At 39.3% G+C, this 27,133-nt stretch overlaps 4 protein-coding genes across 4 annotated transcripts; 3 read left to right on the top strand and 1 right to left on the bottom strand.

The window, feature by feature from the left end:
• The first annotated feature begins 1,548 nt into the window (after positions 1-1,548).
• Positions 1,549-10,380, top strand: LOC310957334 (D-serine dehydratase). The gene is made up of 10 exons (XM_083927852.1): positions 1,549-1,593; positions 2,099-2,245; positions 3,753-3,882; positions 5,011-5,161; positions 5,244-5,424; positions 5,935-6,053; positions 6,193-6,319; positions 8,074-8,136; positions 8,225-8,330; positions 9,455-10,380. The coding sequence occupies exons 2-10, from the start codon at positions 2,100-2,102 to the stop codon at positions 9,542-9,544; spliced, it is 1,113 nt and encodes a 370-aa protein (XP_083783978.1). The 5' UTR covers positions 1,549-1,593; position 2,099; the 3' UTR covers positions 9,545-10,380.
• A 1,008-nt stretch (positions 10,381-11,388) lies between these two features.
• orc2 (origin recognition complex, subunit 2) lies at positions 11,389-18,271 on the top strand. Its single transcript, XM_083927897.1, has 16 exons — positions 11,389-11,477; positions 12,696-12,770; positions 13,144-13,302; positions 13,881-13,967; positions 14,286-14,375; positions 14,458-14,489; positions 14,623-14,680; positions 14,766-15,085; positions 15,171-15,280; positions 16,048-16,180; positions 16,756-16,852; positions 17,153-17,299; positions 17,377-17,548; positions 17,645-17,706; positions 17,800-17,918; positions 18,008-18,271. The coding sequence occupies exons 2-16, from the start codon at positions 12,701-12,703 to the stop codon at positions 18,089-18,091; spliced, it is 1,740 nt and encodes a 579-aa protein (XP_083784023.1). The 5' UTR covers positions 11,389-11,477; positions 12,696-12,700; the 3' UTR covers positions 18,092-18,271.
• A 150-nt stretch (positions 18,272-18,421) lies between these two features.
• Positions 18,422-21,647, bottom strand: cfap410 (cilia and flagella associated protein 410). The gene is made up of 7 exons (XM_083927915.1): positions 21,445-21,647; positions 21,312-21,330; positions 20,540-20,586; positions 20,182-20,411; positions 19,871-20,021; positions 19,663-19,762; positions 18,422-18,780 (listed from the first exon to the last, which is right to left on the bottom strand). The coding sequence occupies exons 1-7, from the start codon at positions 21,519-21,521 to the stop codon at positions 18,616-18,618; spliced, it is 789 nt and encodes a 262-aa protein (XP_083784041.1). The 5' UTR covers positions 21,522-21,647; the 3' UTR covers positions 18,422-18,615.
• Positions 21,648-22,948: 1,301 nt separating this feature from the next.
• On the top strand, positions 22,949-26,710 carry rpl37a (ribosomal protein L37a). Its single transcript, XM_083927985.1, has 4 exons — positions 22,949-23,003; positions 24,284-24,412; positions 24,544-24,626; positions 26,548-26,710. The coding sequence occupies exons 1-4, from the start codon at positions 23,001-23,003 to the stop codon at positions 26,609-26,611; spliced, it is 279 nt and encodes a 92-aa protein (XP_083784111.1). The 5' UTR covers positions 22,949-23,000; the 3' UTR covers positions 26,612-26,710.
• Positions 26,711-27,133: the final 423 nt, after the last annotated feature.

Genomic DNA, 27,133 nt, shown 5'->3' with positions numbered 1-27,133 from the left:
ACATATACAATAAATAGTACATTAATTATACAAGAAATATAGAAATGACAAAGTTATAAGTAAATAAAAATACAAAATTAAATTAAAATTAAATAAATAAATAGATCTACTAAAAGAAATAAATTATGAAAAGGAAATAAAAATAAATTAAAAAAAATATATATATAGGTCAAGTTATAATGGCAGACAAGTTCAATGGGTGTAATTGAAATAAAACTAAATAGCTGATAAACATTTTTGTTAGATTTGATTTAATTTAATTAAAAATAATGGGAATGGACATTTTGACTTTATGTAAATTAAATTTACTGAGTAATATGAAGAGATGAATTAAGTAAATGTATTATTGTGAGAGAAGGAGTCAAAAATAATCATTTCCTCATTAAAGTGAAAACTTTAACGTATACATTTGTTATCCCCAATACCTTTTTACAGAAGGTTTATAAACAAAATGAATTTGAAATTATTATTTTTCTTACATTTAGTGGGAAAAAACATGTCTTCTACCGTATACATTTGTTATCCCCAATAATTTGAAAGACTTCAAATCTTAATAAAATCTTGCACAATATTTACCCCACTAATACATTTGTTTCCAGGTTTTGCAGACGTGGACAACAAATGTGAATTTTGTAAGACTGAAGATGAAACTGTTATGTATTCTGTATAATCAACCATATATAAATGTACTGTATTTATAGACATATAATTACATAAAAATATTAATTTTCTATGAATAAATTAAAGATTTTCAAATTTGAGAGACTTTAGAAGCGATAAAGTAGGGGATAGTTTTTGTTACTTTACACTTTACACTACAAATCAACACGTTAACAATGAATTCAATATTATATGCCTCATGTTCAAAATACAGAAATACATTCCTACACTCGATTCTGATGTAACAGCACATTTGACCACATACCCAGTAATATTTGATTAAAACAAATGGGAATTTTGTAAGATTGAAGATGAAACTATTATGCATTTATTTATTCTGGGAAAAAGTTGAAAGCTCTTTTTTAGCTTTAAGTACAAACACTTAATTAAACTGGAAGCAAAGACGTCATCACCTGTTATGTAAACAAAACCAAAACCAGTTGATTAATGTCAATTTATTAGTTCTTCAAGTGAAGCATCACATCCATAAAGCTAAATTCTCCAAATCTCCGCCTAACTTTTATTAAAAATTGAGTAATTCCCTTCAAAATTGAATTTCGTCACTATTTCGAGTCCAAATTATTAATAATAAGAAATGTAATTATACCACGGATAAGTTATGTGATTTTTTTTAAAGAACTGTAAGAACATAGCCCACATCTTAATTTCATTCCTTTGTATGTATTTATTTTTTGCCTTATTTATTGTTTTTTTATGCCTTTGTATCTTATTAAGTATCTAAATACTTCTTTGTCATCTCATTATATTTGAAAGTGTTTTGTTTATTGAAAGGAGAACTGACTGCCTTCACATACATTCCTATCCATGTTTGTACTATATGCAAATAAAAAAAACAAGGTTTGACCACTCGGGGACACCGTAGACTCACGTGATCGTGTCGTTTGTGCGGCGCAACTGAATCCCTGCTAAACGGTAGGTCATCTATAATGATAAATGCTAACTCCATGCAAAGTCTGCTAATAATAGTCGTCTAGAAGTCTGGCGGAGTGAATATCTTAATGCTTAAATAAAGATTAAAGTGGGTTTTTACAGGAGAAATGAAGTTTGTTTAAACAAAACACATCTCCGGGTCGTTTTAAAGAGTTCAAAGGTCTCTACATGAAGTTAGACTGTTGCAAAATTACACCAGGAAATAAAAGATGGCTACTGATATGCGTCATAGACTGAATTTAATATTATATACATGTGTGCTTATATACATATAATTCTCTATATGTAACATACAAGTATGTTTGTTTTTAGAATAATAATGAAGCCAGTCATGCACAAGAATTTAATTGTGTGTGTGTGTGTGTGTGTGTGTGTGTGTGTGTGTGTGTGTGTGTGTGTGTGTGTGTGTGTGTGTGTGTGTGTGTGTGTGTGTGTGTGTGTGTGTGTGTGTGTGTGTGTGTGTGTGTGTGTGTGTGTGTGTCGACAGTATGGAGGAAGAGGCCCTCTCCGCCCTGTGCAGCCCTGCTCTGGTGGTGGACGTGAACAAAGTGAAGAGAAATGCCAAGAGGATGATAGAACGCTGTCAGAGTTTGGGGGTCCAGCTTCGGCCACACATGAAGACCCACAAAACCCTGTACGCAAACAGACACACACTCATACAATGGTATCACGATGAGTGCCGTCTCTCAGGAAGCGTGGGTTCAAATCCCACCGCTGCCATTTCATAATAAGCAAGAGCTGGTGATGTGATGGATTGAGATAATTCTGCATCCTGTGGTACATCCTACATACTCAAGTGTGGTCATATACCATGGACGGATTACTGAATGGGCCTAGACCAGGGGTCTGCAACCCGCAGCTCTTGGGGCGCGTGCGGCTCTTTAGCCCCTTTTCAGTGGCTCCATGTAGCTTTGCCAAAACAATAGCATGGAGATAAATAGGATGGTTTTTTTGGCACAGTGGACAATCTTGCAAAGGAAACACCTGTAATCTTGGAGTTTAAGGTGATTTAAAAAGAAATATGTTTTGTCAAACTAAGATATGCGTCACATCCTTGGTCTACGGCCCAGCGCCTTTCACTGCAGGTGGCTAATCTTGAGTTTCAGACCTGCGCTGTCCCTATGCTAACCGTGGATAAATCCCCCTAAAAACCTATCGGAGGAAATAGTGTCGGTGGACAGATTAATTTGCTTTCATAATTAATACTTTCATAATTTCATAATTATCATATAACTTTATATAAACCTTTATAAGCTGTGACATCAAATATGTTTTGTGGCTCCAGACAAATTTTAATTGGTGGAAGAGGTGGCAAAAATGGCTATTTTGACAGTAAAGGTTGCAGACCCCTGGCCTAGACTCACACAATGTTGCTAAGATAAAACAATGCAAAACCATTAAAAACACATAAACCAACATATCAACTACAAATGACCCAAAATAACTAAGAGGAGGTGCAAAATACGTAAAAATAGACCTTAAAACAAGAACAAAGAGAGAAAACCACCCCATAGAAAAGTAAAACCAGTAACAATTTACACAAATTGACAAAACAAAAGACTACAAAGAAACATAAAACGGATGGAAAAACGAGTACAAGGAGATGCAAAATGATCACAAAGGGTCACAAAATAAGAAAGTCATCCTTCCTTATACTATGTAGTATATGTATATGCGTGAATGTGGTGTGTTAGATCTAGATGGGTGAATGGGTTTATGTGACAAATTGTGTAAAGCGTCTCGAGAAGTCAGACGACTAGTAAGGCGATAAATAAGTACATTTACCATTACAGTGACTCTAATGGTCATGGTTATCAGTTTGGTTGCGGTATTGTTATTTAAATGCGCTGAAAACGTTCAAAAAGTACTGATACACACCAAGTTTTACATTAAAATAGGTAACACTGTTATAAAAAAACAAATTCGACCCCATTTCAGTGTCTCTTAGAAGGCTGAAAAATCTCTGCGGTCACTGCCTTCCACCTTGTTTTCATTCATAGAAAATAAACCCACAAAGAAGTAAAATCTGCCAGGAAATTTACCGCATGTTATAAAATAAAAAGGTAACTGTTTCACCCCTAATACATTCATACAAACCGTCCTATTGATAATGATGTCCGTGCGTTTGTGTTCCTGTTTAGTGAGTGTGCCGACATAATGACGGGTGGATCGCGGCGGTGCATCGTGGTTTCCACACTGGCAGAGGCCTCCTTCTATGCCGACCACGGATTCGATGACATCCTCTATGCTTACTCTGTTCCCTTCGATAAGGTCTCCTCTCAATACATGCACTAAAAAGACTTACACTATGATCTGAAATATGTGCAAAATCAAAGACTTGAGGTTAGGACATCACCTGTGCGTTTTAAAGAGGGGATACATTTTATAGCAGACTGAAAATCTTAAAAAAAAAAATAATTGTGGAAGAACTTGTGTCCCCCTATTACTTTTTCTAGGAAGTTAGAAACGTCTCCATGTTTACGCACATTGCTAGTTAGGATCTGAAATATGTGCAGAATTAAACACTTGATGGTAGGACATCACCTGTGTGTGTTTTAGAGAGGGGATACAGACCTAAAATTGCACAGAATACAGTCTGAAATTATTTGTGTCCCCATGGATAGATAGTTTAAAAACTTCAGGGTCCAAATAGCTTACAGACAGAGACATCACACATAACGTACACGTACAACCAAGACATAAGCAGGACTGTAAGAAGAGGGGCATCTGTATAAATACAGTAGTAAATAAGTAAATAAGAATAAAGATACCAAGAAAAATATACCAAATAGAAAACAAGGTCCACTGAGGCTGTGGGATAAAGGGTGACGGGGTTGTTTGGTAAGGTGCAAAGGTCAGCAAAGACAGTGCAAGTATGAGTTAAGAGACCAGCATTAAATACTAACTACTACTACCACTACTAAATATGTAATATACTGTATATATGTCGCGGGGGCAGCAGCTCTACAGGGGACCCCAAACTTCCCTTTCCCGGGCCACATTAACCAGCTCTAACTGGGGGATCCCGAGGCGTTCCCAGGACAGTGTGGAGATCTAATCTCTCCACCTGGTCCTGGGTCTTCCCCGAGGCCTCCTCCCAGCTGGACGTGCCTGGAACACCTCCCTAGGGAGGCGCCCAGGGGGCATCCCAGACCTGTTAGAAGAGGTCTGTAGCAGCGCAGAGATGGATTTGAAAATCACAACGATAAATAGATCCAGGCATAATAGTGAATAATAATATAAACATGGGAAGACAAAATAACAGTCAATATTAGAGTTTTAAGTGAATTGAGTCCAGGATGGAGGGGGGGGGGCCCTTGCAGGTCAATGCAATTTACATACATTTTATATAATTTCACTCATCTTCAATTGCACTAACTAATGTCTGTGTTTCCACAGGTGGAGCGCTGTGCCGCTCTGTCAGAGAGGCTGGATCTTTTCCAGGTTTTACTGGATCATCCTGTCGCTCTGGAGCTCCTCAAAAAGAGGCCGCTGAGAGACGGTCGTCTGTGGCACGTCTGGCTCAAACTCGACTGTGGCAACGGGAGAGGTGACCACGCAGGGAACACCGGGACACGGCTCGCCTTTGGCGTCGCGCGCCTGCTGAACTTCTGTTTGCTCTTTGCTCGCAGCTGGTGTCCTGCACTCAGATCCTGAGGCGGTCAGATTGGCTCAGGACATCACCGAGGCGGAGGGCGTGGAGCTGACAGGCGTGTACGCCCACTGTGGGAACTCCTATAACTGCAGAGGAGTGGAGCAAATACAGGCTGTTGCACAGGAAACCACCGACCTGACTCTGCAGTTTATGGAAAAGTATGCCACAAAAAGACAGTAAAGGCCAATTAAAACATAATAAGTTCTAAGCATAATGATACACTTTATTTATATAGCACCTTTTTAAAAAAATAAAATGCAGCTCAAAGTGCTTTACAAAATAAAACAAATCAATAACATATTAAAAACAGGAGACAGTGAAAACCATAATAAAATAGATCAAAAGGATAATAAAGCGATAGAAACATTTTAAAGATATAAAAACCTGTAAAAATCAGAAATTTAAGAAGAAACATCAAATAATAGCAGTGATGTTAGTGAGATTAATTCAAAGTGAAATTATAAAAGTAGGTTTTGAGTTGTGTTTTCAAACTATCAACAGAAGTTGTTGTATTTTTTAAAGTTGATGATTTTAGGGAACCGTTTGGAACTTACTCAGATAATAAGTTTATCGACCGTTATCACATTAAGGCCAGGTAAATAATCTGCTATATTTATTTCCTATGAAAGAATCATTCTGTAAACTTCTCTGGGTTTGTTTCGGGGCAGACTCAAGGCGGCTGGCATCACCTGTAAGTCCAGCATCGGCTCCACTCCTTCCTGCAGTCACCCGGTCAAAGACATGGCTCAGCTCAGCGAGGTGCATCCTGGGAACTATTGCCTCTACGGTGTGTGTGTGTGTTTGTGTGTGTGTGGGGGGGGGGGGGGGTGTACCTGTTAATCTTGTTATTCTAATTAAAATCAGCTCATTGAAAGAAAGAAATGGAGTCTCAAATTCAGCTTTTTTGTTTGTTCGCGGTCTTCCAGACGTGCAGCAGTCTGTGATCGGCTCGTGCGGTCTGGACGATGTGGCTGTGAGGGTTCTGACGAGAGTCATCGGACACTGTCCTCACAGGAACCAGCTCCTGATCGACTGTGGATGGAGCGGGCTCAGGTACCTGCATCAGCATCGTTCACCTTGTTTCGTGGTTGCAGAATGGACTTTACCTGCTTTCTGTTTGAAGCTGACATAACCCACTTAAAGGTCAACAAAGACTAGACACCAAACAAGGTTGGCTTTACTCCGTGATTTTATTTTCAAAGTGTTTTTCTGCAGAAAGAGGAAGTGTACAGTAAGCACACCGTGTAGGCTGGTAGAGAGACAGACCCAGAGCTGAGGGCAGTTTGCTTTAAATACAGAACATGAAAACATAATGTAGAAGGTAAGGCAGTGACATGAATCACACTTATATCACAGAGGACAAGAAAGGAGCAGTGTCGTGTTTATCACAAGATATACTTTAAATCATGCTTTTGCAGTGATATACAACGCCTCTGTGTTTTGTTTTGTTTTTAAACTTTATTGAAGTTTACAATTTTACACGTTATATACACTCAAAAAGGGAACATACGGTACATATCACAGAGAGAAAAAATACATGTGCAAATAGTGCAAAGTCAGGAGAAAGTGCGTATACAGAACTGAACATCGCATGTCCAGATAAAGAACTTCTGCGTCAGTTGTCATTTATGTCACATAACCATTTCATACTTGTTTTTTTGTTTCTACTAGAACATGTTTACGTGCTTTAATGGTCTAAAAACACACAGTCTGTGTGGATAAACATGCTTTCACCCTCTGTCTGAAACACTGTTTATCGCTTTAAGACCCTCCTCCAGAAAAAGCCCAGTCTGACGTTTCTGCATCTTCTTTATCTTTGCTCTCGGCGTCTCTGCACTGTTATTGCAGTCGGGGAATGACTGTAAAGGCACAGTGGCGTCACTTTCTACCTTAATATAATATAGTTGTGACATCACAACCGTACAGAAGTCTTGACGGTGTGTTTAAACACATAGTTTCTGAATATGGGCTGTTTTGATACTTTCACAGTATTTATAAAGCACTTAGACATGATTTATACTCAATAAAAGTGATGGAAATGACCTTTAAGGGCATACTCACACTGTCCTTCCGTACCGCGACCCGGACTTTAGGGTACTTGTCTCCCCCCCGCGCCCCAGCCACGTTTGTACTCACACTGCCAGGGCCGGCCAATGCTTCTTGCTGTCCATACGCCATCACGCCGTAACACGTCACACGCATTGATCGCGTGTGTGTGGCTTTGTTTACAAATCTTTCCATAGACCTCGGAGTTTTTGTGCGTCTTGTCGACTGTTTTTGAATATTTTCATCCGACCAAATCTGCAGTAAACACTCCACCTCCGCACCACACCAACGTGAACCTTTCACCGCCATTGTTGTTGTTGTTAAATGTCCGCGCATTGGTCCGTCCTTCTATTTACATGTCCGAACAGGCGACATAACGCTACTGCCGTAGGGCTCGTGCTCGCACACGTGCGCACGCTCGTACTCGTACATGTGCAAATGGCTCCGCTAAAGCCCACCTCTTTCAAGCGGGCCGTGGACAGCCCGCTGGCCGCAGTTGTGCGCGGAGCGGGTCCACTCACACTGCTTAAAGGTACTAGGCTTTAGCTGAAAAAACGGTTTTGGCCCCAGCCAGAAGGACAGTATGAGTAGGCCCTAAGTTACATCATGGGAAGGAGTCTAAGGGCCGAGTAAGAATCTAGATTCATTATTTTAATGTCTCTCGGTTGATCTATGATGCTCACCGAGTTTTTCTCGCCACTACATTACTGTATTTTTTATATAATCATTGCACTTATCATGTTTTCGCTCACTGCTCTCAGTCTAGACGGAGCGGGGAAGCTTCCCACTGGATATGCTGTGATTGAAGGACACCCAAACCTCAAGTAAAGCTTCAACTCTTGTCTCTAGTCTCTCTCTCACTCATACTAGTGTGACTGAAGCTCTGATGAAAACATATATTTCCCCCCACAGGTTGTTGTCTATGACCCAGGAGCACGGTAGAGTGGAGCCCCTCTCAGGACCGCTGGACTACAGCAAATACCCCCTGGGCTCTCTGCTCACCCTGATCCCCTACCATGTGAGTACAGTACAGAGAGGTAGAGATGTGACAGCAAGAGACCGACAGATGAACCTCCACTTATGAAAAAATAATATTACGTAGGCTGCTTGCCTGGCCATAAACACACGGAACATTAGGACTACTTATAGAGTGCTAATTTTGAGTTTATACGGTCAACTACCTGACTTTTTAATCTGTTGAAACAAACTTCTTGTGTGTTTTGAGTGTCGTGACTCCTTCATTCACTCCATCTTTCCCTCACTGGCTGTTAGATACTTAAAGAAATATACCCATTTGCCCCCTTTCTATGAAAACATTATTGTTATAACTAAATTGTTTAAGAAAAGACAGAGAAAAGTGAAGACTTTGAGTGTAATTCCTGCTCAGAACCAACCCATGGTCTTTTTCTGCACTTACATACATCAAATAAGCCATGGAGACAGTTTGTTTTTGTGTATGAACTATTAACGGAGACATCCGGGAGAGTCGCTAACAGCCGGACGTGGCTAACACTGATTAGCTTGGGGCAGTGCGGTGAAGGCATTAAAACGTCTTTTTTAAACACTAATACTGCTCAATATAACAGCAAACCTCTGCAGTAGCATGAGAAGAGACCCTACACAGAAAACAAAGCACCAACAACGTAGTTAGTGAACCCGGAGTTTAATAAAAGAGTGTTTTAAAGATTTACCTACTGGCCCCTGTACCAGCTCCTCTCATAGTAAAGTCCATTCAAGTGGATTACCAAAGTCAACACAAAAGGAAGGAGCCCACTGGTGCTTTGTTTTATTTGTAGGGACTCTTCTCATGCTACTGCAGAGGTTTGGTGTTATTTTGAACAGTATTAGTGGTTAAAAAAGACGTTTTAATGCCTTCATAGTACCGCCCCGAGCTAATCAGTGTTAGCCACGTCCGGCTGTTAGCGACTCCTGGTTTCTCCGTTAATAGAATACACCTCACTATGACTTTTTCAAGATATTTTCATGCCTTTTTTCAACATAATTTACTTCTTTTTGTTTTTTTGTGGGAAGAAAAAATTCAGTCAGAAGATTTTTTTGTTTGCTTTAATCCCTGAACGCCGTGTCAGTTTGTTAGTGTCACAATCCGTCTTGTTTGACTTGCTTCTCTGTTTGTTTTTACAGTCGTGTGCTACTGCAGCGATGCATCCCGTGTACCATGTGCACTCTGAGGGACGTCTGCTGGGGAAGTGGACACCGACACGGGGGTGGTAAACAGCTCGCCTACTGTTAGGATACTGGAAGAAACTGGGAGAAGGACGTCTCAGAGCTACTCATGTCACCTGTAGTTCATTAAAGAATATACAGTGGGTACGGAAAGTATTCAGACCCCTTAAATTTTAATATTTAAAGTTGTCCTCCATAAGATTTACATCTATCCAACTGCCTTTTAAGTTAATATCTATCAATAGTGAGTTAAAACAATGGTGATTGATCATATGACCCACTAATGAATCACTTTTTTACCACGTATTCCAATATCCGTGTCTGTGGCGACGTTCGCAGGCTAGATGTAAATAAGCTGCCATGTTGTTGTAGTAAGGACAGAAGTGAAGTGTAATAAGAACGTGTGTGTGTGTGTGTGTGTGTGTGTGTGTGTGTGTGTGTGTGTGTGTGTGTGTGTGTGTGTGTGTGTGTGTGTGTGTGTGTGTGTGTGTGTGTGTGTGTGTGTGTGTGTGTGTGTGTGTGTGTGTGTGTGTGTGTGTGTGTGTGTGTGTGTATAAGAGGGTAACATATAGGGGACGGACTGGAAGTAGAGAGGTGAATGTTTACACACAGTGAACGTGACAAGATGGAGGCTCTGAAAGAACAGACTCGCCTGCAGTTACAGCTTTCTGCCACAGAGGCCGCTAGAAACAAGGCATCTCAAATCTTATGGAGTACAGCTTTAAATATAAACGATTAGGACGGCCAGGACCTTAAAGTGTAATTTGGCGCAAAATCATCCCATGTCCTTTTTTGGCACTTATACATACATCAAATAAGCCATCGAGTCCATCAAGTATAGTATGTTGAAAAAAATCATGAAAATGTCGTAAAAAAGTCATAGCGGGGGGTATTTTGTGTGCTATTTTTTGCATAGGAATATAATAATATTGTTTTTCTGACTAAATAAAATGACTGTTGTTCTCAACTTCTTATTTTCTCTTTATCAAAGATTTGTTTGCATTCATCTCTTGTATTTCTAATACATGTGTAGGTGTTATTATGATAATAGGAGTGAAAGTGTATAAACATTTTAATTAAAAAAGTACAGTATTATAACACTTAACAAAAGTAATATGATTACAAACTACCATTGATTAATATTATTATTATTAATAAGCAATAACCTTTTATTAATTGATTATTTTGACTTATTGGGATTTGTTGTTGTTTTTGTCTTGTCGTCTTGAGAATGTCTTGTATCACTCTGCGGTTCCTTATATGTAAATAAACTTTTTGCGTACATAAATAAACAGATAAAATTAAAAATAATATAAATAAATAAATGAGTATCTTATGCAATCAAAACAAAAAAAACAAGGGGTCAGCCAGGAAATATGGTAGAGATAATTATAGAGATGCTTTTGTAATTTAACAATACTTTACATGTTTTTTTAATAGTATCTCATTTATAAATGCTACACAAACAGGAATCAACATTTGTGTTGATTCAAAAAAATATATATATTTTGCCAAAATGATGGGTTTATTACTCCCAAACGCTGCTTTCTTGTGCGACTGTTAGATACCATCTTTATATTTTATTTCATATTTTCCTGGTTAAAACCAGAAAAGTCATCTAATAACAATACAACTTTGTTACTGAAGTGTCAAATAATAAAGACAGAAAAATATAATAACTTCAAATAAGAAGTTCTTGCGTTTCCAAAGAGTGAGCCCAAATAAAGCAAAATAAATAAATCTAATAAAGAACAAAAGTTTCAGGGTTTCATTTCTGTCTGCCATGTAATCGTCGTGCGAAGCGCATTGTGGGAAATGTAGTTCTGACTGAAACTAACGTTCTGATTGGCCAGCAGGTGACCTTTCGCTTGTCACGTGGTTTAAAACCTTCAGGAGGATGGCGCGGAAAGTTGTCAGTGCAGCTCTCAGTTTATGAATGCTGTGTTTACGTCTTTCCTCTGGTGATACCGACTAATATCTGGTAAGTTGCCGTCGTTTGGACACGTTTGGTTACTGTTACCGCTTTTCTTTTCCACTTTTAACGTAAGTGTGCAGCCGTTAGTGTCCGTTAGTGACCGTTAGTGTCCGTTAGATTGTCCACAGGGAGACCTTTCCCACCACACTGCTGTATGTGTCGTGTATGGTGTTTGTATTTGTATTTCTTTGTTCCTTTTTCCATGAAAATGCCTATTAATCACATTGTACACACACTGATGATTCAATTACAATACATTCAAACATTTACACGAATGTAAAGGCGCAGACAAGAAGAATACAGTTGAGTTATTATACTTTTCTGCCCCTTTTCAACATAATGCAAACATGTCATCACCAAATGAAATACTAAACATATATAACAGTTTATACACCACGTACATCCAGCTACTCATCAAGTTTATATGATTCAATACGTCTAGTTAAATACAATCTTTTAAATTAAACTTTTTAATTCATCCTCCTGGGAAATCCACAGTTTTACACATCCACAGTTTTAAGCACATTTGTTTTAATGTTGTTTGTGCACACTGATGTTTAAAGTCAAACTTAATCCTATGGTTTGCATTCTCTGATATAAAAACAACACTTTTGTGTGTCCTAAATCTGTTTCTAGCTTTAAACACTAATAACATCTGCATTATATGATGTTTCTGAGTTACAACAATCCTGACTTAATGAACATTTGTATGCTTTGAAATGCAGCTTTGTGTATTATTCGGACTGCTCTTCTCTCTAATAATATTAATGGCTTCATGTTAGTTTCACAGGTGTTACCCCACACTTCAGTACAATCATTGAAATAGGGCAGTATCATTGAGCAATATAACATTCACAATAAGAGGCCAGGTAAAATATATTTGGATTTGTTCAAAATGAATAAGTTTTGCTTTTCACATAATGTGATTTCCATGTTAAATAATCATCCAACACTATACCTATGGATTTTATTTCATTCACTCGTTCTCTTTATTTGTATTTTTTTTTTTTACATTGATGCCTACTACGGATAAACATGAGCCTTTTGGTTTAGTCTGGCATTTTTAACCCATGTATGATCGCGTGTTTCATTAATTTGCACTGTCCCCTTCTTAAATAAACTGAACTGAATTGAAGGAGAAAGGGTATTATGGATGTCTAAAATGTAATAAGAGACAGGAGTGTGATTCTGTTAGATGTTAAACTGTGTGTTGTGTCTCCGTAGTCACCATGAGCGTGTTGGAGGTGAAGTTCATCGGTGATGGAGATGCTCTGGAGCACATCGTGGACAAACAGGAGGGTATGGACAACGCCACGGTCACTTCACTCCTCCTGCTCAGATATAATTGAGTTAGATAGATAACTTTATTTATCCCCGAGGGGTAATATAATTATAAAATACAATATAAAATACAAAATATAAACTACAATAAGAGTACAGTATTGCAGATTTAAAACAGTATATTACACTATACTATGTGGATTTTAAGGTGCAAGATAACAAGAGAAAAGTGCATTTTTAATTACAGTGGTAGATTTCAGTAATAAGTCATTTAAATGATGTGAGTGTGTTTCCTGAGCGTTGCTATGAAGCGTTGCTATGTAGCGTTGAAGGTTATTAGCAGGCGGCTAACTTCTCCCGCGTCTCCCTTTATCTGTGTGTAACTGAAAAGGCGTGCAGGGCAATAGCGCGTCCGTTCAGAAGATGGTGACGTTTAAGAGCCCGGCTGGACGACGGGCCAGAGGAGAGGATGCAGAACACGATGGGGACGAAAATGAAGTCTTTGATGAACAGAACTATGTCCAAGCTTTAGGGGCAGACAATGCAGAAGGTGAGTGAAGCCACTGATTGTAATGGAAAAAATAAAGGTGAAATAATCATTTTCAATATCTATAAGTATTCGTAGAAATATGTTGTTTACCACAACTGTAAGGTGCTGGAAAAGCTTGAAAATTGACCTTGAAAGTGTTTCAATTTGACATTGAAAAAGGTGTACAAACCCTGATTTATAATGAATATATACGTATTTATACAATATATCAAAATATTTTCATGACTGATCAGTCCTCCTGGTACAGCCTGAATTAAGCTATTGTGTTTAAATGATAATTTTACATGGTTGCATCTCCGTTACATAACTTACCTATTATTATTGTTATTATTACTATATAGATAGAAGGCAAAATATTTCAGTACGTGTTATTTCAGTAATATTTATTAAAAAGAGGTGGAATAAAACAAGTTTATACTTCCTCCTACTTCTTTTCGGATATGTAAACAGATTTATATTTTTCAGTTTACTTTGTTATTGTATATTTATTTTTCTCTCTTACGACTGCCCATTAATGTATGATAATTTAGTTTTTTCACATATTCAAAATAAACTATCTTTCTACCTTGATTTTACAGAAGATGAGGTGGGTATGTACAAAGTGGCCGGCGCCTCCATTTTTACCTTTCAGAAAACCAAACGTGGACACAGCATGGCCCAGACTGGTGAGAGCCACCATCCTCTTCTATGACACAAACACACACACACACACACACACACACACACACACACACACACACACACACGCACACGCACACGCACACGTACACACACACACACACACACACACACACACACACACACACACACACACACACACACACACACACACTCACACACTCACTCACTCACTCACTCACTCACTCACTCACTCACTCACTCACTCACTCACTCACTCACTCACTCACTCACTCTTTGATAATCAGATAATTATTAGCTTTTCAGGATATTACAAACGTTGCTTTTGTGTGTTTTTGCAATAGCAAGTGAGTTGGCTCGGACTCCCGGGAAAAGTGTGACCTTCAGCAAAACGCCCAACACTGAACCCTCGACTCCCACCCGAACATCCCGCAGTGAGTTCAGCACAACTTCTGTATGTTTTTGTGTCCCTTTTACACACAACTAAATCTATTCTCTCTCTCTCTCTCTGACCAGACCAAAGAGGTGGAAGCAGAACACCACAGAGGGTGAGACTAAAAGAGATTTCATAGCTTAACTTCTCATATACTCGTTTAATGATGATGTGGTTTATCTATCTGCTGTGGTTTTTGTTGAGACTTTGCTGCAGTCTCAGTGTTAACTCTGCTTTTTGTATGACAGAGCAAGAAGGTTCAGTTTGTCTCCACAACTCCCCACAGGCTCAGGAAGAGAATGACAAGTGAGTGTCAACACATCACAATGGGATTAGATTCTCTTACTGTTACGGATGTATAAAGTTTAGCTAAACTGCTTGACACTTTCAGCTCCGAGCATCCGGTCGGACAGCGATAGTGAGCTGTCGCCCTCTGACTCTGGGGAGGAGGAGGAGGAGGAGGAGGAAGATGGGATGGAGGAGGAGCAGAAGGCAAAGAAAGAAGACAAGGAGAACTTAAAGACTCTAAGAACGCCCAGTAAAGGTTCATCTGCAGCTCTCTACAAGACTCCCGGCAAAAAGAGCAGGGCCGCTTCTGAAGCCCCCAACCAGCCCAGTATGATTGAGGAGTATTTTGAAGCCCATGGCAGTTCAAAGGTCTTGACATCAGACCGCACCCTGGAGCGTTTAAACACCCCTAAACTTGACAGGGTGAGTAAATCGCAGCCAGCTCTCTGAATAATCGATGGACTGCGTTCCCATGTCATTGAAGCGCGTCCTTATTTTGTGTTTGCAGGAGACGTTGGTCCAGCTTTTAGAGGGAAAGCCGTCCTGCTGCTCCAAAGAGATCCAGCAGCTCCACAACAAACACAGAAAGCACTTTAGCAAATGGATGTTACAGTTACAGTGAGTGTGGTCTACACTTTCTTTCTTTTTTATCTTGAAACTGTGCAGATTGTAAAGATCTTCTGTGCTGATGGGGGGAAGATTTTTCACGTTTCTTCAAAAAACACACTTTTCTTACCTTTCTTGCATGTCTCACAGCGATTCCCTCCAAAGTCCCATCCTTTTCCTCCTGCCCAACTTGTGATGCTAAATGCTGCGTTTGAGTGCAATGGAAAGTCTGAAGTTTTGGACCTCCAATAAGGCCGAGTGCACTGGAATGACTGTCGAAGTGTCTCCTACGATCGAATTTTGGGGAGATCGACCTACCCCGAATAGATAGTAGGAGGTTGCACTTTGATAGGCATTCCAGTGCACTCTGCCTTATTGGAGGTCCAAAACTTCAGACTTCCCATGGCACTTGAATGCAGCATGGGCAGAGCAAGTGAAACAGAGCGACGGATGACAGGCAGGAAGCTCGGAAAATAATTTTAATCCGACCGGATAAAACGATTGGTCAGACTTTAGTCAGAAATATGAGGATTGAATATTGACTTCCAACACTTGGTGGATTTCTTTTACATTTTAAGATTACAAAAAGAAAAGTGTAAAAATGCCAGAAAGGTAAGAACTGCCTTAATAACTTTTTTAAAGGCTTTACTAAATGAATTCTGTAATTCTGAACAGTTTGGAAGTAAACTGCAACTTGACTGGTTGGCTGTAACTCTCGTTGTGCAATGTTTGAATGTTGGCACAAGAATAAAAGTGCCCCTGCGTTTGTGTTTCTGTAGGTTGGGGTTCAGTGTGCTGGTCTACGGTTTGGGCAGTAAAAAAGCTCTACTGGAGGACTTCCGTGTGTCTCACCTGACTCAGGAAATTCACCTCGTGGTCAACGGATTCTTCCCCTCGATCACTCTTAAATCAGTCAGTATACACAGGAAAAGCTCTTCAGAATACGAGTGCTTTGGTGCAGCCTATATCAAACATTTAACTGAAGTAGGAGCAAGAGAGGGTGTGTTGAATAAGGCTGGTCATATTCTGTATTTTTCTTATGGTAAACACATTTCATGAAAAAAACAAATCCAGCAAGTATTGTGTGTAAAGGCGGGTGTATCCTCTGTACCTTAGAGCTCCATTGTTGTTCAAAACTATTTAAATGACTGTAGTTTATTGTGAGACAGTGAAAAACATACCTGTCCTACTGAGGAAAATACCCACTACAGCATCAAATGTGTATTAATTCATAGCTGAAAGTAGTCCCCAATAACTGCACCGTTTCCTCCTGTTCAGTAATGTTTCCTTGAAACTGGTGTCGGGCTGTTTTAGGAAATTACTTGACCTCAGTTTAAATTAAATTAAATGTTTATGATCCAGCTTAAAGATTCACGTCATATCGCCATAGAGCTGAGTGCCACAGACTTAACACATTGTTGATTTGGGTCTTTTTGTTGACTGGTTTAAAATGATGAAGGTGGTCCTTTTGAATGCTTTTATTGCAGATCCTAAATGCTCTGACATGTGAGGTTCTAGAGCACCAGGGAAGTTTCCGGACACCGTCAGACCAGATCCAGTTCATCGCTCAGACCCTGAAAGACAGTGAGTGTGTCTATCAAATGCTTTTGTCTAAAGCAGGGGTGGGCAATTCCGGTCCTGGAGGGCCACTGTCCTGCATGTTTTAGGTTTCTCTCTGCTCTAACACACCTGATTCTAATGATTTGCTCGTTATCAAGCAGCTGATGCTTGTCACAGTTTGATTATTGTTAGACTCAGGTGTGTTAGGGTAGGGAGGAACCTAAAACATGCAGGACTATGGCTCTCCAGGACCAGAATTGCCCACCCCTGGTCTAAAGCTTGTCCTTGAATTCTGTGTTTGACAACTGGAGCGTGTCCCTGCAGGTCCAGGTCTCCATGTGTACGTGCTGATCCATAATATCGATGGACCAATGCTGCGAGGAGAGAAGACCCAGAGTGCACTGGGGCAGCTGGCATCCCTGCCCAACCTGCACTTGGTGGCTTCCTTAGACCACATTAACGCTCCACTGGGTGTGTGTTTTGTGTGTACTGCGGTGTTTATTACACTGACATGTATTCTTTTAGCTGAATCTTCTCTGTGTTTCCAGTGTGGGACCAGTTTAAGCAGAGCCAGTTCAACTGGCTGTGGTGGGAGTGTGTGACGTTCCAGCACTACGCAGAGGAAACATCGTATGAAAACTCTCTCCTGGTGCAGCAGACTGGCGCTCTCGCTCTGTCCTCCCTCACACACGTGCTACGCAGCTTGACACCCAATGCAAAGTAACATATCCGCCTTCATATGATTAATTCAGAGCTGTCTAATGATTAATGACTTACTTGAGTTCTTCACGGCTCTGTGTCCTTTTCTGTTCACAGAGGAATTTTCAAACTGTTGGTGAAATTCCAGCTGGAGAACAAAGATAACCCGTCATACACAGGTACACACACACATAACTTCAGAATGCTCTACAGGTTTTCTTTAAATTGTGTGTTTCTTTATGATTATAACATTTTCCTATCGCTGTGTGCAGGATTGTCATTCCAAGATTTCTACCAGCGCTGTCGAGAGGCGTTCTTGGTGAACTCTGACCTCACACTGAGGACCCAGCTGACTGAGTTCAGGGACCACAAACTCATTCGCACACGCAAGGTGGAGTCTTTTTTTTTTTTTATTTTAATATTTTATTTTGACACAAATAGCCACCTGCATGACTTACATTTATTCCCATGATTGTCCAGGGTGCAGACGGAGTGGAGTACTTAATCGTTGCTGTGGACGCGAGCACGTTGATGGATTTCCTGGAGAACGAAGAGGGTGACTGAGAAGAGAGGACTTTAGTTCATCCACTGACTTCATACTGACTGATAGAAAGGCCCAGGTCCATCTGATCAACATAAGACAGGAGCCCAGGTTACAGGCTCCAGTTTAAATGAATGATTGGAATCTAATTATTGGTGAATGTTTTCACTTGTCAGAAATATCACTTTATACCACTGTTACATTCACATCTTGTGTTTTGATGTATAAATGTTTACAGCGAACATAAGAGTGTAAATAAAAACACCTAGTGAGTCATTGCAATTCCATGTCTTTAATTACAGAAATACATTTAAATTTAGCAAAAACATACATTCTTTTGTTTGTACAAGGCAGGTAGGCATGCTGCTATAGATATAATTTTAAAAAAGAAAGCCAGGGAAGTTCATCAGTACTCCCCAGGTGAAAGCACGTGCCGTACATATATAATCAGGAGGTTACAGGTAAAAAAGGGTGTTTTAGGATCCTGTTTGTGATCCAAGTATGAGGTTTGGGTTCAATATGAAAAGAGTGCATGCTATGAAATGTTTCAGTGTTGGATGTCAGTCGTTTTCTGTGTTTGCAGTGAATCTATTAGTGTTTCTGAGTGCAGTGTGTAAGTCTGGAGTCTGTTTTGGGTAGCAGTGTGTACGACGTGAAGCTCCTCTTGATCCAAATCATCCAGCAGCAGCAGAACCGCATCGAGTGTGTGTGTCTGCAAAATACAACTTATAGGTTATAGGCTGAGATCAATAAAAGATATCCCAACATTTTTGACATCTTGGAAGCGATGTTCAGACAAAGCCGTGGGAAGTGGGTGCTGCAGGAAAGCAATTGTAGTATTTAGCTCCATCCACAAACCAGAGCTCTCTTCATCAAGGTGGATAAACGTATTAATTTAGTGGCCTCAGAGCGACCTTTCTCCAATCTGAGTAGATTAAAAACATGGTTGACGTCCCCAACGACACAGAAACGACTTACGCACCTGTCCCTCAGGAATTTGCACATTCTGAACGCTTTAGGAGGACTGTATCCTAAACGTCAAGCAGTGTTTGGTGTTACTCACTAAAGACCAAATTGTCGAGCAGTGCATGCCTAATGATGTGTAGTAATGAGTAGTTTAATTATTTCTCGTCTGATCTTTTGATGGAGTAGTTTCGTTATAAGTTTATGCTGATGGTTTTTGTGCTCTGCGCTTTGTTTTTGTTTTTTTAAAATGTATGGCTACACTGTGCGTTTATGTTTTATAGTATTTGTTGTACATATGTGATATGTGGATCGGTTTAATGTAGCCTATGAATTTTGCGTTGTGTAGGCCTTTGATGTTTTGAGTCAATGTGTTGTGTCTAAAGTGCTGTGCGATGATAATGTTGACTAAGGTGTTTGGACACCCATGTCAGAAGTGTCAATATTTAAGTCTTATTTCATTTTTTTTGGTGTTCAACAGTTCTATATTTCACGTATTTTCACTGTCTTTCAGTGAAAGGCTATAGAGCAACATTTGTACCCTTTACTTTGTTTGCATTAGTATCAATCTGTGTGCGTTTTTGGACCCCTCACTCCCCACGGCCTTGTATTCAGAGATGAAAGCGGGTACCTTTCTCATGGGTGGTTTGTTTTCTCTGGTTGATGGAGAAGACAGAGAGGGGAACTTGTCTCTGGAGAGGAGTTTCATCCCCAACTTTTCCCTGATTTTGCTAAAAGAAGAAATCAGGAGAGAAACGTTTATTCTAAATATGTCTTTTACAGATTTGTTTTCAGTCGATGCATGTTCTACTTCCTGTGAGTCAATCCGCATGGCTTACTTGGTCTCCTCCATACTGTAGTTAAGCGGGTCGTTCTCCGTCTCTGTATCTGGAAGTCCATTGGTGTTGAGCTGATTTTGGACCCTGCCTGGGGGGGTGGTGACCTCTTCACCCTCCATGAGAGCAAGTGCAATCTCATCCTCTGTCACAACTGTGCGCACACGCACACGCAAACACAAGTTTCATTACAATGTGTTTCATCCAAAGCTATGCAGAGTTTTTCTCCAGTCAACACAGTAATTTGAATGCATTTCCTCCTTTTGTGGGCACAAATCGTTTCTAATACTGTCACATACACGATGCACACTCGCCTTGGTTGTCGAGCTTCTGGAGGCGAGGCAGGCAGCGCAGCACGGTGAGGCGATACTGGCCGGAGTCGGTTCCACAACAGGGGTTCTCGGCCAACCAGAGCACTCTGAGACGGGTCAGTGGACGCAGGTGAGAGAGCTCAGTGAGCGAGGGAATGTTGTTCCTCCTCAGGTACAGCTCACATAGACTCAGGCAGCCGGACAGAGGGGAGAGAGATGAGATGCTGTTGACACTACAGTGGGAGAAGAGCAGGAAGGACAGCACAGCCAGGGTTCACTGATTATCTCAAATGATTTGATGCAAATGTCACATGTCAGTGTCATACGGTATCTGTGCGTCTGACTGTGTGGAGAAACCGACCTGAGTGTCAGCACCTCAATGTTGGCCATTTGAGAGAAGATAGAAATCTGAAAGACAGAGAATAAGTGGACATTTATCGAAGGATTCTTACACCTTTTCCAAAGTCAAAGTCATGCACTTTAAGAGCATTTTTTAATGTGTATTTTCAAGTTTTTCCAGCACCTTACAGCTGTATTTGACGACATTAAATATACATACATATTTGTATACAGTAGTACTGATAGAATAATACATCGGTCGGCTGATATTTGTGTTTTTTTACGTGTATCGTATCGGCCGATGCGGGCTGCTGCGTTCACCGATACTTTTTACGGCATTATTTACAGTGAGGCGTCCACAAAAAGCTCTATTTTGCTGGAGACGCCTTTTTGAAGTTCAATAACACATTGAGGCTCGTAACATTTGTTATCATCATTGTGTCATTTTTATGATGTAAATTGAGGGAGCAAAAGTTGTATCGGCTCAATAAAATCGGTATCGGCATCAGCCCTAAAAAAAAAACGTATCAGTCGATCCCTATACAGTGGAACATACAGTATTCTGATTATTGCACTTCTTCATCACATTAAATTAAATGTTATTTGCTATAAACAGAGGAAAACAGTGTCATGCATGTAAATACATTGCATCCTTTATAACCAATATTTCAAGGTTTTCCAATAGCCTCCTTATATTATTACATACATAAATGCACACAAAGCATTAAAAAAACAGTTAAAAAGCACAAATAGTTAGGCCAAATATGTTATCCATTGAGTGTTCCACTACTTACGTCAGTCAGGTTGCATCCCCTGCAAAAATGAAATGTACCGTAATGTTAGAGATGCATATAAAACCAGCTGTACCCGTAAACCACAGACCAACACGATGACTGGTAACTGTTGTGCTAATATGTCAACACTCACCAGCAATTCAGTTTCTTCACGCTTTCCAAGTCGGAGGCCTTAGCCTTAGCGAGGACCTGTTTCCGTGTCAGCTTCATAGCACATCAACTGACTAAGCTGCCGAGGAAGAATATTTTGAACGTCCTAAATGTTCACAAACAACAAAAGACCGCATTATGACGGGAGAAGTGGGCAAACATTTCAGCTCTGCAGCAGCAGCGGGATGTTGTTTCCTCCCCATGAGTGCGCATGCGCGTATCCAAGGAGGCGTCCTTAGTTACAGTCAGCGTACGTTAAGATTTTATTTTTTAACAGCAACACTACTACAAAAGTTTTGTTTTATTTTTATTTTATTTTTTTAAACTCCAATAATGAATTGGCAAAAACTATTAGATTATTTAGGTATTTAAGATTCACTCCCTTAGTTTTTTTGTTATTCTTCATCCCTTTTTTTTAATATTTTACCGTCTTTGTATATTTTAATTTATTTAATTATTGTTTCTACATTTAGATTTATATATTTTTTTTACATTTTGAGAACTAAATAATATGCAAGAAAATAAATGTTTATATTAAATACCACGGAGTTGTCCTTAGTAACAGTCAGCGTACGTTAAGATTTTATTTTTTAACAGCAACACTACTAAAGTTTTATTTTATTTTCATTTAATTTAACTCAAATAATGAACTGGCAAAAACTATTAGATTATTAAGGTATTTTAGATTAACTCCCTTAGTTTTCTTTTGTTGTTATTCATTCCTTTTTACTGTCTATACATTTTAATTTATGTAATTATTGTTTCTACATTTAGATTTATATATTTTTTACATTGTGTATAACTAAACAATATGCAAGAAAAAAATGTTTATAGTACATACCACGGAGTTGTCCTTCGTTACAGTCAGCGTTTGTTTAATATTGTATTATTTGTGAAGAATACACAACAGAGAAACTACTACTTGGCACAAGTTTTATTTTACCTTTAAAACTCAAATAAAAAATTGGCAAAAATATTAGATTATTTGGGGCTTTTCAAAATTCACTCTTTTAGTTGAGCAGACCCCACAGATTTTTGTTTTTGTTATATTTCGTTCCTTTTTTATGTTTTACTGTCTATACATTTTAAATTATTTAATTATTGTTTCTATATTTAGAATAATATATTGTTGACGTTGTGTGCTCTGGAATACGCAAGAAAATAAATGTGTATATAAATATTTTCAATAAAAAACAGAAAATAAAATAAAATAAAGATTAACTACTTTGCAAAAGTAGAGACCTTTTCAACGGAATTCCATTGCTAGGCAACAGCTTTGTTCCTTGTTAACTTCCTGTCAGTTGATGCCATTCTTATACACTGTAACAGGACATAAACTAGGACTGCTTTAAAATGTTTATGTTTACATTTTTGAAATGGTCCAAACAATATTTTATACGATGTATTTATTACCGCTATTTTTTAAGGAGTATCTTCGTCATGAAAACTCATAGTCCCACAATGCAACGTAAAACGACTGGGTAAATCGCGCATGCGCGGTAGGCAATCCCTCTTTGGACCTACGTCTCCACTGAAACGATGGTGAGCCCTGAATGTCCCTATCCAAATCCGTGTCAATCTACCGATTCCTGCTCTTTAAATGATATAATCACATATTTCGAGGCTCGGTGTTGTCCTTATTTGTCAACCCCGACAGTTATTTGTGTCGATTGTGTGGTTGTGTCAACAGTTTAAACGATGTTTTCGTGTCCTCAGTCAGACAGAAATGGCTGCCACCATTGCTATCAGTTAGTAATTGAGTCCATGTACCGGGCGGGCTGGGCATAGTAGCACGCTGTCGGTCTCTAAATCCCGAATACCGTGCTAGCTCTGAGGACACACGGTTTTTAATGTAAGATAAAACGACAGGTTTTGTCCAAATATAGTTAATTCCCTCCAAACCTGAGGAAGCTTGTGCAGGCTAACGTTAGCTGCTAACACCACTGTGACAGCAGCTCCAGGGTTAAGGCTGCTGGAAATCCTTCAAACACTTGAATTAACTGCTTGAAACGGCTTCAACTCTATCGTTTAAGGGATGGCATATATGATATAACCCAGAGGAAAGATCAACATAACTGAGGGGGGAAAAAAGCATTTTGTCATATTTGAATGATCAAAATAGTTGATTATTGATCTATTAGTAGAGTTAAATGTCATGTTGGTTGTTTATTAGACACTAATGTCTGTTAATAATTTAATTTGATGAAATATTTCAATAATATGTATCCTGAGTTTTGTGCTGTATACAAATATGTAGTGCACCACAGCTGTAAGATGCTGGAAAAGCACGGAAATTCACCTTGAAATGCTTAAAGTGCTTGAATTGTAGTATGGTTTATTCTAAGACTGAAACCAGCACTTTCTGCCGTTTTTGCATGAAAAATGACTTGACAAGAGATTATCAACATAGTTGGTTATATTTCTGTCGATCTATTAAACGAGTTAGACGTCACGTTGGTTGTTTATCTGACACATCTAATTTAATTTGTTGACCAAGTGCATTATTAGGAAAACTGAGTATTATGGTGTTTTCAAATTTGTAGTGCACCACAGCTGTAAGATGCTGGAAAAGCATGAAAATGCACCTTGAAATGCTTGAAATTGACATTGAAAGAGTTGTAGGGACCCTCATTCATGGTTCTTCAGGTTTTTGCCGTTTCAAAGAATAAAACGTGAATATTTGCAGTAATGTGACGTGTTCCAGCTTTAAATTCATATAATTCAATACGCTGTATACCTTTACTCCTGTGGAACTTTTTAACCTAACAAATTAATTGCTTTAACTCCTGTATCGTAACTTACTGTTTACATGTTTTCTGCAGGCCAAGCGTACCAAGAAGGTGGGGATCGTGGGTAAATACGGCACGCGTTATGGTGCATCGCTGAGGAAGATGGTGAAGAAAATTGAAATCTCCCAGCACGCCAAATACACCTGCTCTTTCTGTGGCAAGGTATGGACTTTCTTACAAATCACAAACACGCTACGCGGGGACTAATTCATGATCTTCTCACAATGTTTGGATGTCAAGTCTGGAGAAATTGACACAAAACTGTTATTAATGTGCTAAATTTACATTGACAGACCAAGATGAAGAGGAGGGCTGTTGGCATCTGGCACTGTGGGTCCTGCAGGAAGACCGTGGCAGGAGGCGCCTGGACTTACAAGTAGGTTTCTTTTTGCTTTGCTGTAATTCTTCCACCGTGCTCCATCTCAGGGTCTTGTTGCGTTGTTTGACAGGAAGTGGTCAGAACACTGAAGGAAGTGCACCCATGGTCAAAGAACTGGATGTCACTTAGGACTTTTCCACACGAACAAGGCTATTTTTTAAACCAAACTTTGATGGCCCCCATTAATAAAAAAATTCCTGTCCATATGAAACCGCTAAATCCGCCTGCGTCAGTGTGCCACATCGAGAGTGCTCCACAAGTGTCCATGCATACAACTGACTGTTATGACTGACTGAAAACCGGAACAAGTTCACCCTGGACTTCGGTTTCAGGAGCAAAGGCTGCGGTTATGTGTGGATGAAAGACCAAACTGCGCAGAGAAACACACGGTTTTAAAAAATATCGGCGCTCGTATGGACAGCCCCTTAGTGTTTCATTATAAAGAAAAGGTTCAGTATCGGCGCTCGTATGGACAGCACCTTAGTGTTTCATTATAAAGAAAAGGTTCAGTATCGGCGCTTGTATGCACAGCACCTTAGTGTTTCATTATTAAGAAAAGGTTCAGTGCTGATCAGTGTTATCTAAATGTCGTGTTTGGCCTGTTTGAGTGGGCTTCCTGTTCAGAGCATGATGGTGGGTCAAAGTATCTGTAACAGATCTGTTTGTAGAGCTTATGGGTAAAACTAATTGATCCCAATTAAGTTCCCTTTTCAAAGAAGTGTTCACTACACCAACAAATGAATCTCACACAGCCACACTGCAGCTTGTTAACTCCAGGATATGCCATAATATGAAACTGATGACCTCTCAGATCATCTCATATCCAGAGAACGTTTACGACATAGAAACGTCCCAGTTTTTAAAATATGAAACCTGATCCAGCAGCTTACATGGTACATTTCTTCCTTCACATTCTGTTGGGTATTTGGGAACATCTGACTTTTCTACAACAGCTGCAACATTTTTCTGTTTTGAGATGGAAAGTAAAGTCGATGACGGCACATTTGTCCAATCAGATGTAAATCACACAGTGGAGAGCCAAACTGAAATAAAATACTCATGTTGCCAGACCGCAAAATGATCAGAGGTCTGTTCCAAACCACCACAAAACACTTAAAATCAGAAATACCGTAGTGAACAATGTTGGTGAAACTGCAAAAAAAACTCTTTAGGGGTTTCAAATGAAGTATTTCTGTGATTGTGGACAATTGATTTACTGTTTGCCGGGTTCGTATGGGTGCTTGAAATCTTAATGCTTGAAAATCCTTAAATTTAAATGTTTTCAAGGTTCGAAAAGTGCTGGAATTTTTGGAAACTGCTTAAATTGTATCAGTCTTTGACAACAAATAGTCTAAATAATTCAAATGAATCCTTCTGGTATTACGATCAATTTTAATTAATAACATAACACCATCTCTTTTAATGTGATTTTAGTCAATTAAAAGTGAAATAATAATTTTTGATATGTATTTGTAGAAACATGTAATTTACTACGACGGTGCTGGAAGAAGTGCTTGAATTTGACCTCGGAAAAGGTGTAGGAACCCTGTGTGAGGGGTTATCTGGAAAGTGTTTTTTCAGTTATTATACTGTGTATTCCACAGGCTCCTTAAGTTTGAGGCTGAGAGCAGAGGAGTAAAATAGAAACATTTAATCTTCTCTTTGCATGCCTTTGAGTTAGAAGTGCGTTATCGAGGAGAAAGTGATAAATATTTGAATAACTAATAATAAAACAGTTCAAAACATAATTCATCGTCAATAATTAAAAAGCATTTGTATGAATAATAAATAAATTTACATGTGAGTGTAATTTGAGCAACACAATGTTTCTAAATTAAGGAAAGGTTGTTATGAAAGTGAATATTTATGAAAGTACATGCACATGGTATAAGTCCTGTTTGTTTTTTGTGTGTTGCAGCACAACTTCCGCTGTCACAGTCAAGTCTGCGATCAGGAGACTGAAGGAGTTGAAGGACCAGTAAACCAGTGCAACAGTCACTGGTGGATTTGGGACTTTTTCTATCATTTTACCGACCTGGACACGGCCTCAACATCCACAAATAAATCTGTCTGGAGCGGAATTCTTTGTTCGTCTGTTTTTTAAAGCGTAGACGAGGAGATGCCTCACCAAACAAAACCTGCGTGAGTGAGAGTTGCACTGGAGCTTAGGGCGACAGGCTGCACTGGTATATTTGCATTTCCACAATATTAGAAAGGTTCTGGTTTGTAATTTTCTTGGCAGTAAACTCCTGCACTGTTGCAAATCAGATGAATCACCCCCAGATTTGTGGCTGTTCCTGCTCTGATACTGGAGTAAGAAGTGTGCGCTTTCTTTACCACATGGAAAATGAAGTTAAAACCTTGAAATTTGACCATTGTTCTACTGTAGTGTTCTTTTGCCTGTTTTAATCCACAACAGATGAATGAATACGGCCGACTCTGGAGCACAAAGTGAAAATATCTCACGGATTAGATCAACAAGATAAAACACTTGTTAATATATG

Source organism: Echiichthys vipera (assembly GCF_963691815.1).
Source record: "Echiichthys vipera genome assembly, chromosome: 15".
NCBI lineage: Eukaryota > Metazoa > Chordata > Actinopteri > Perciformes > Trachinidae > Echiichthys > Echiichthys vipera.
The sequence above is the reverse complement of the archived record's forward strand: the minus strand, read 5'-3'. Positions and strand labels throughout refer to the sequence as shown.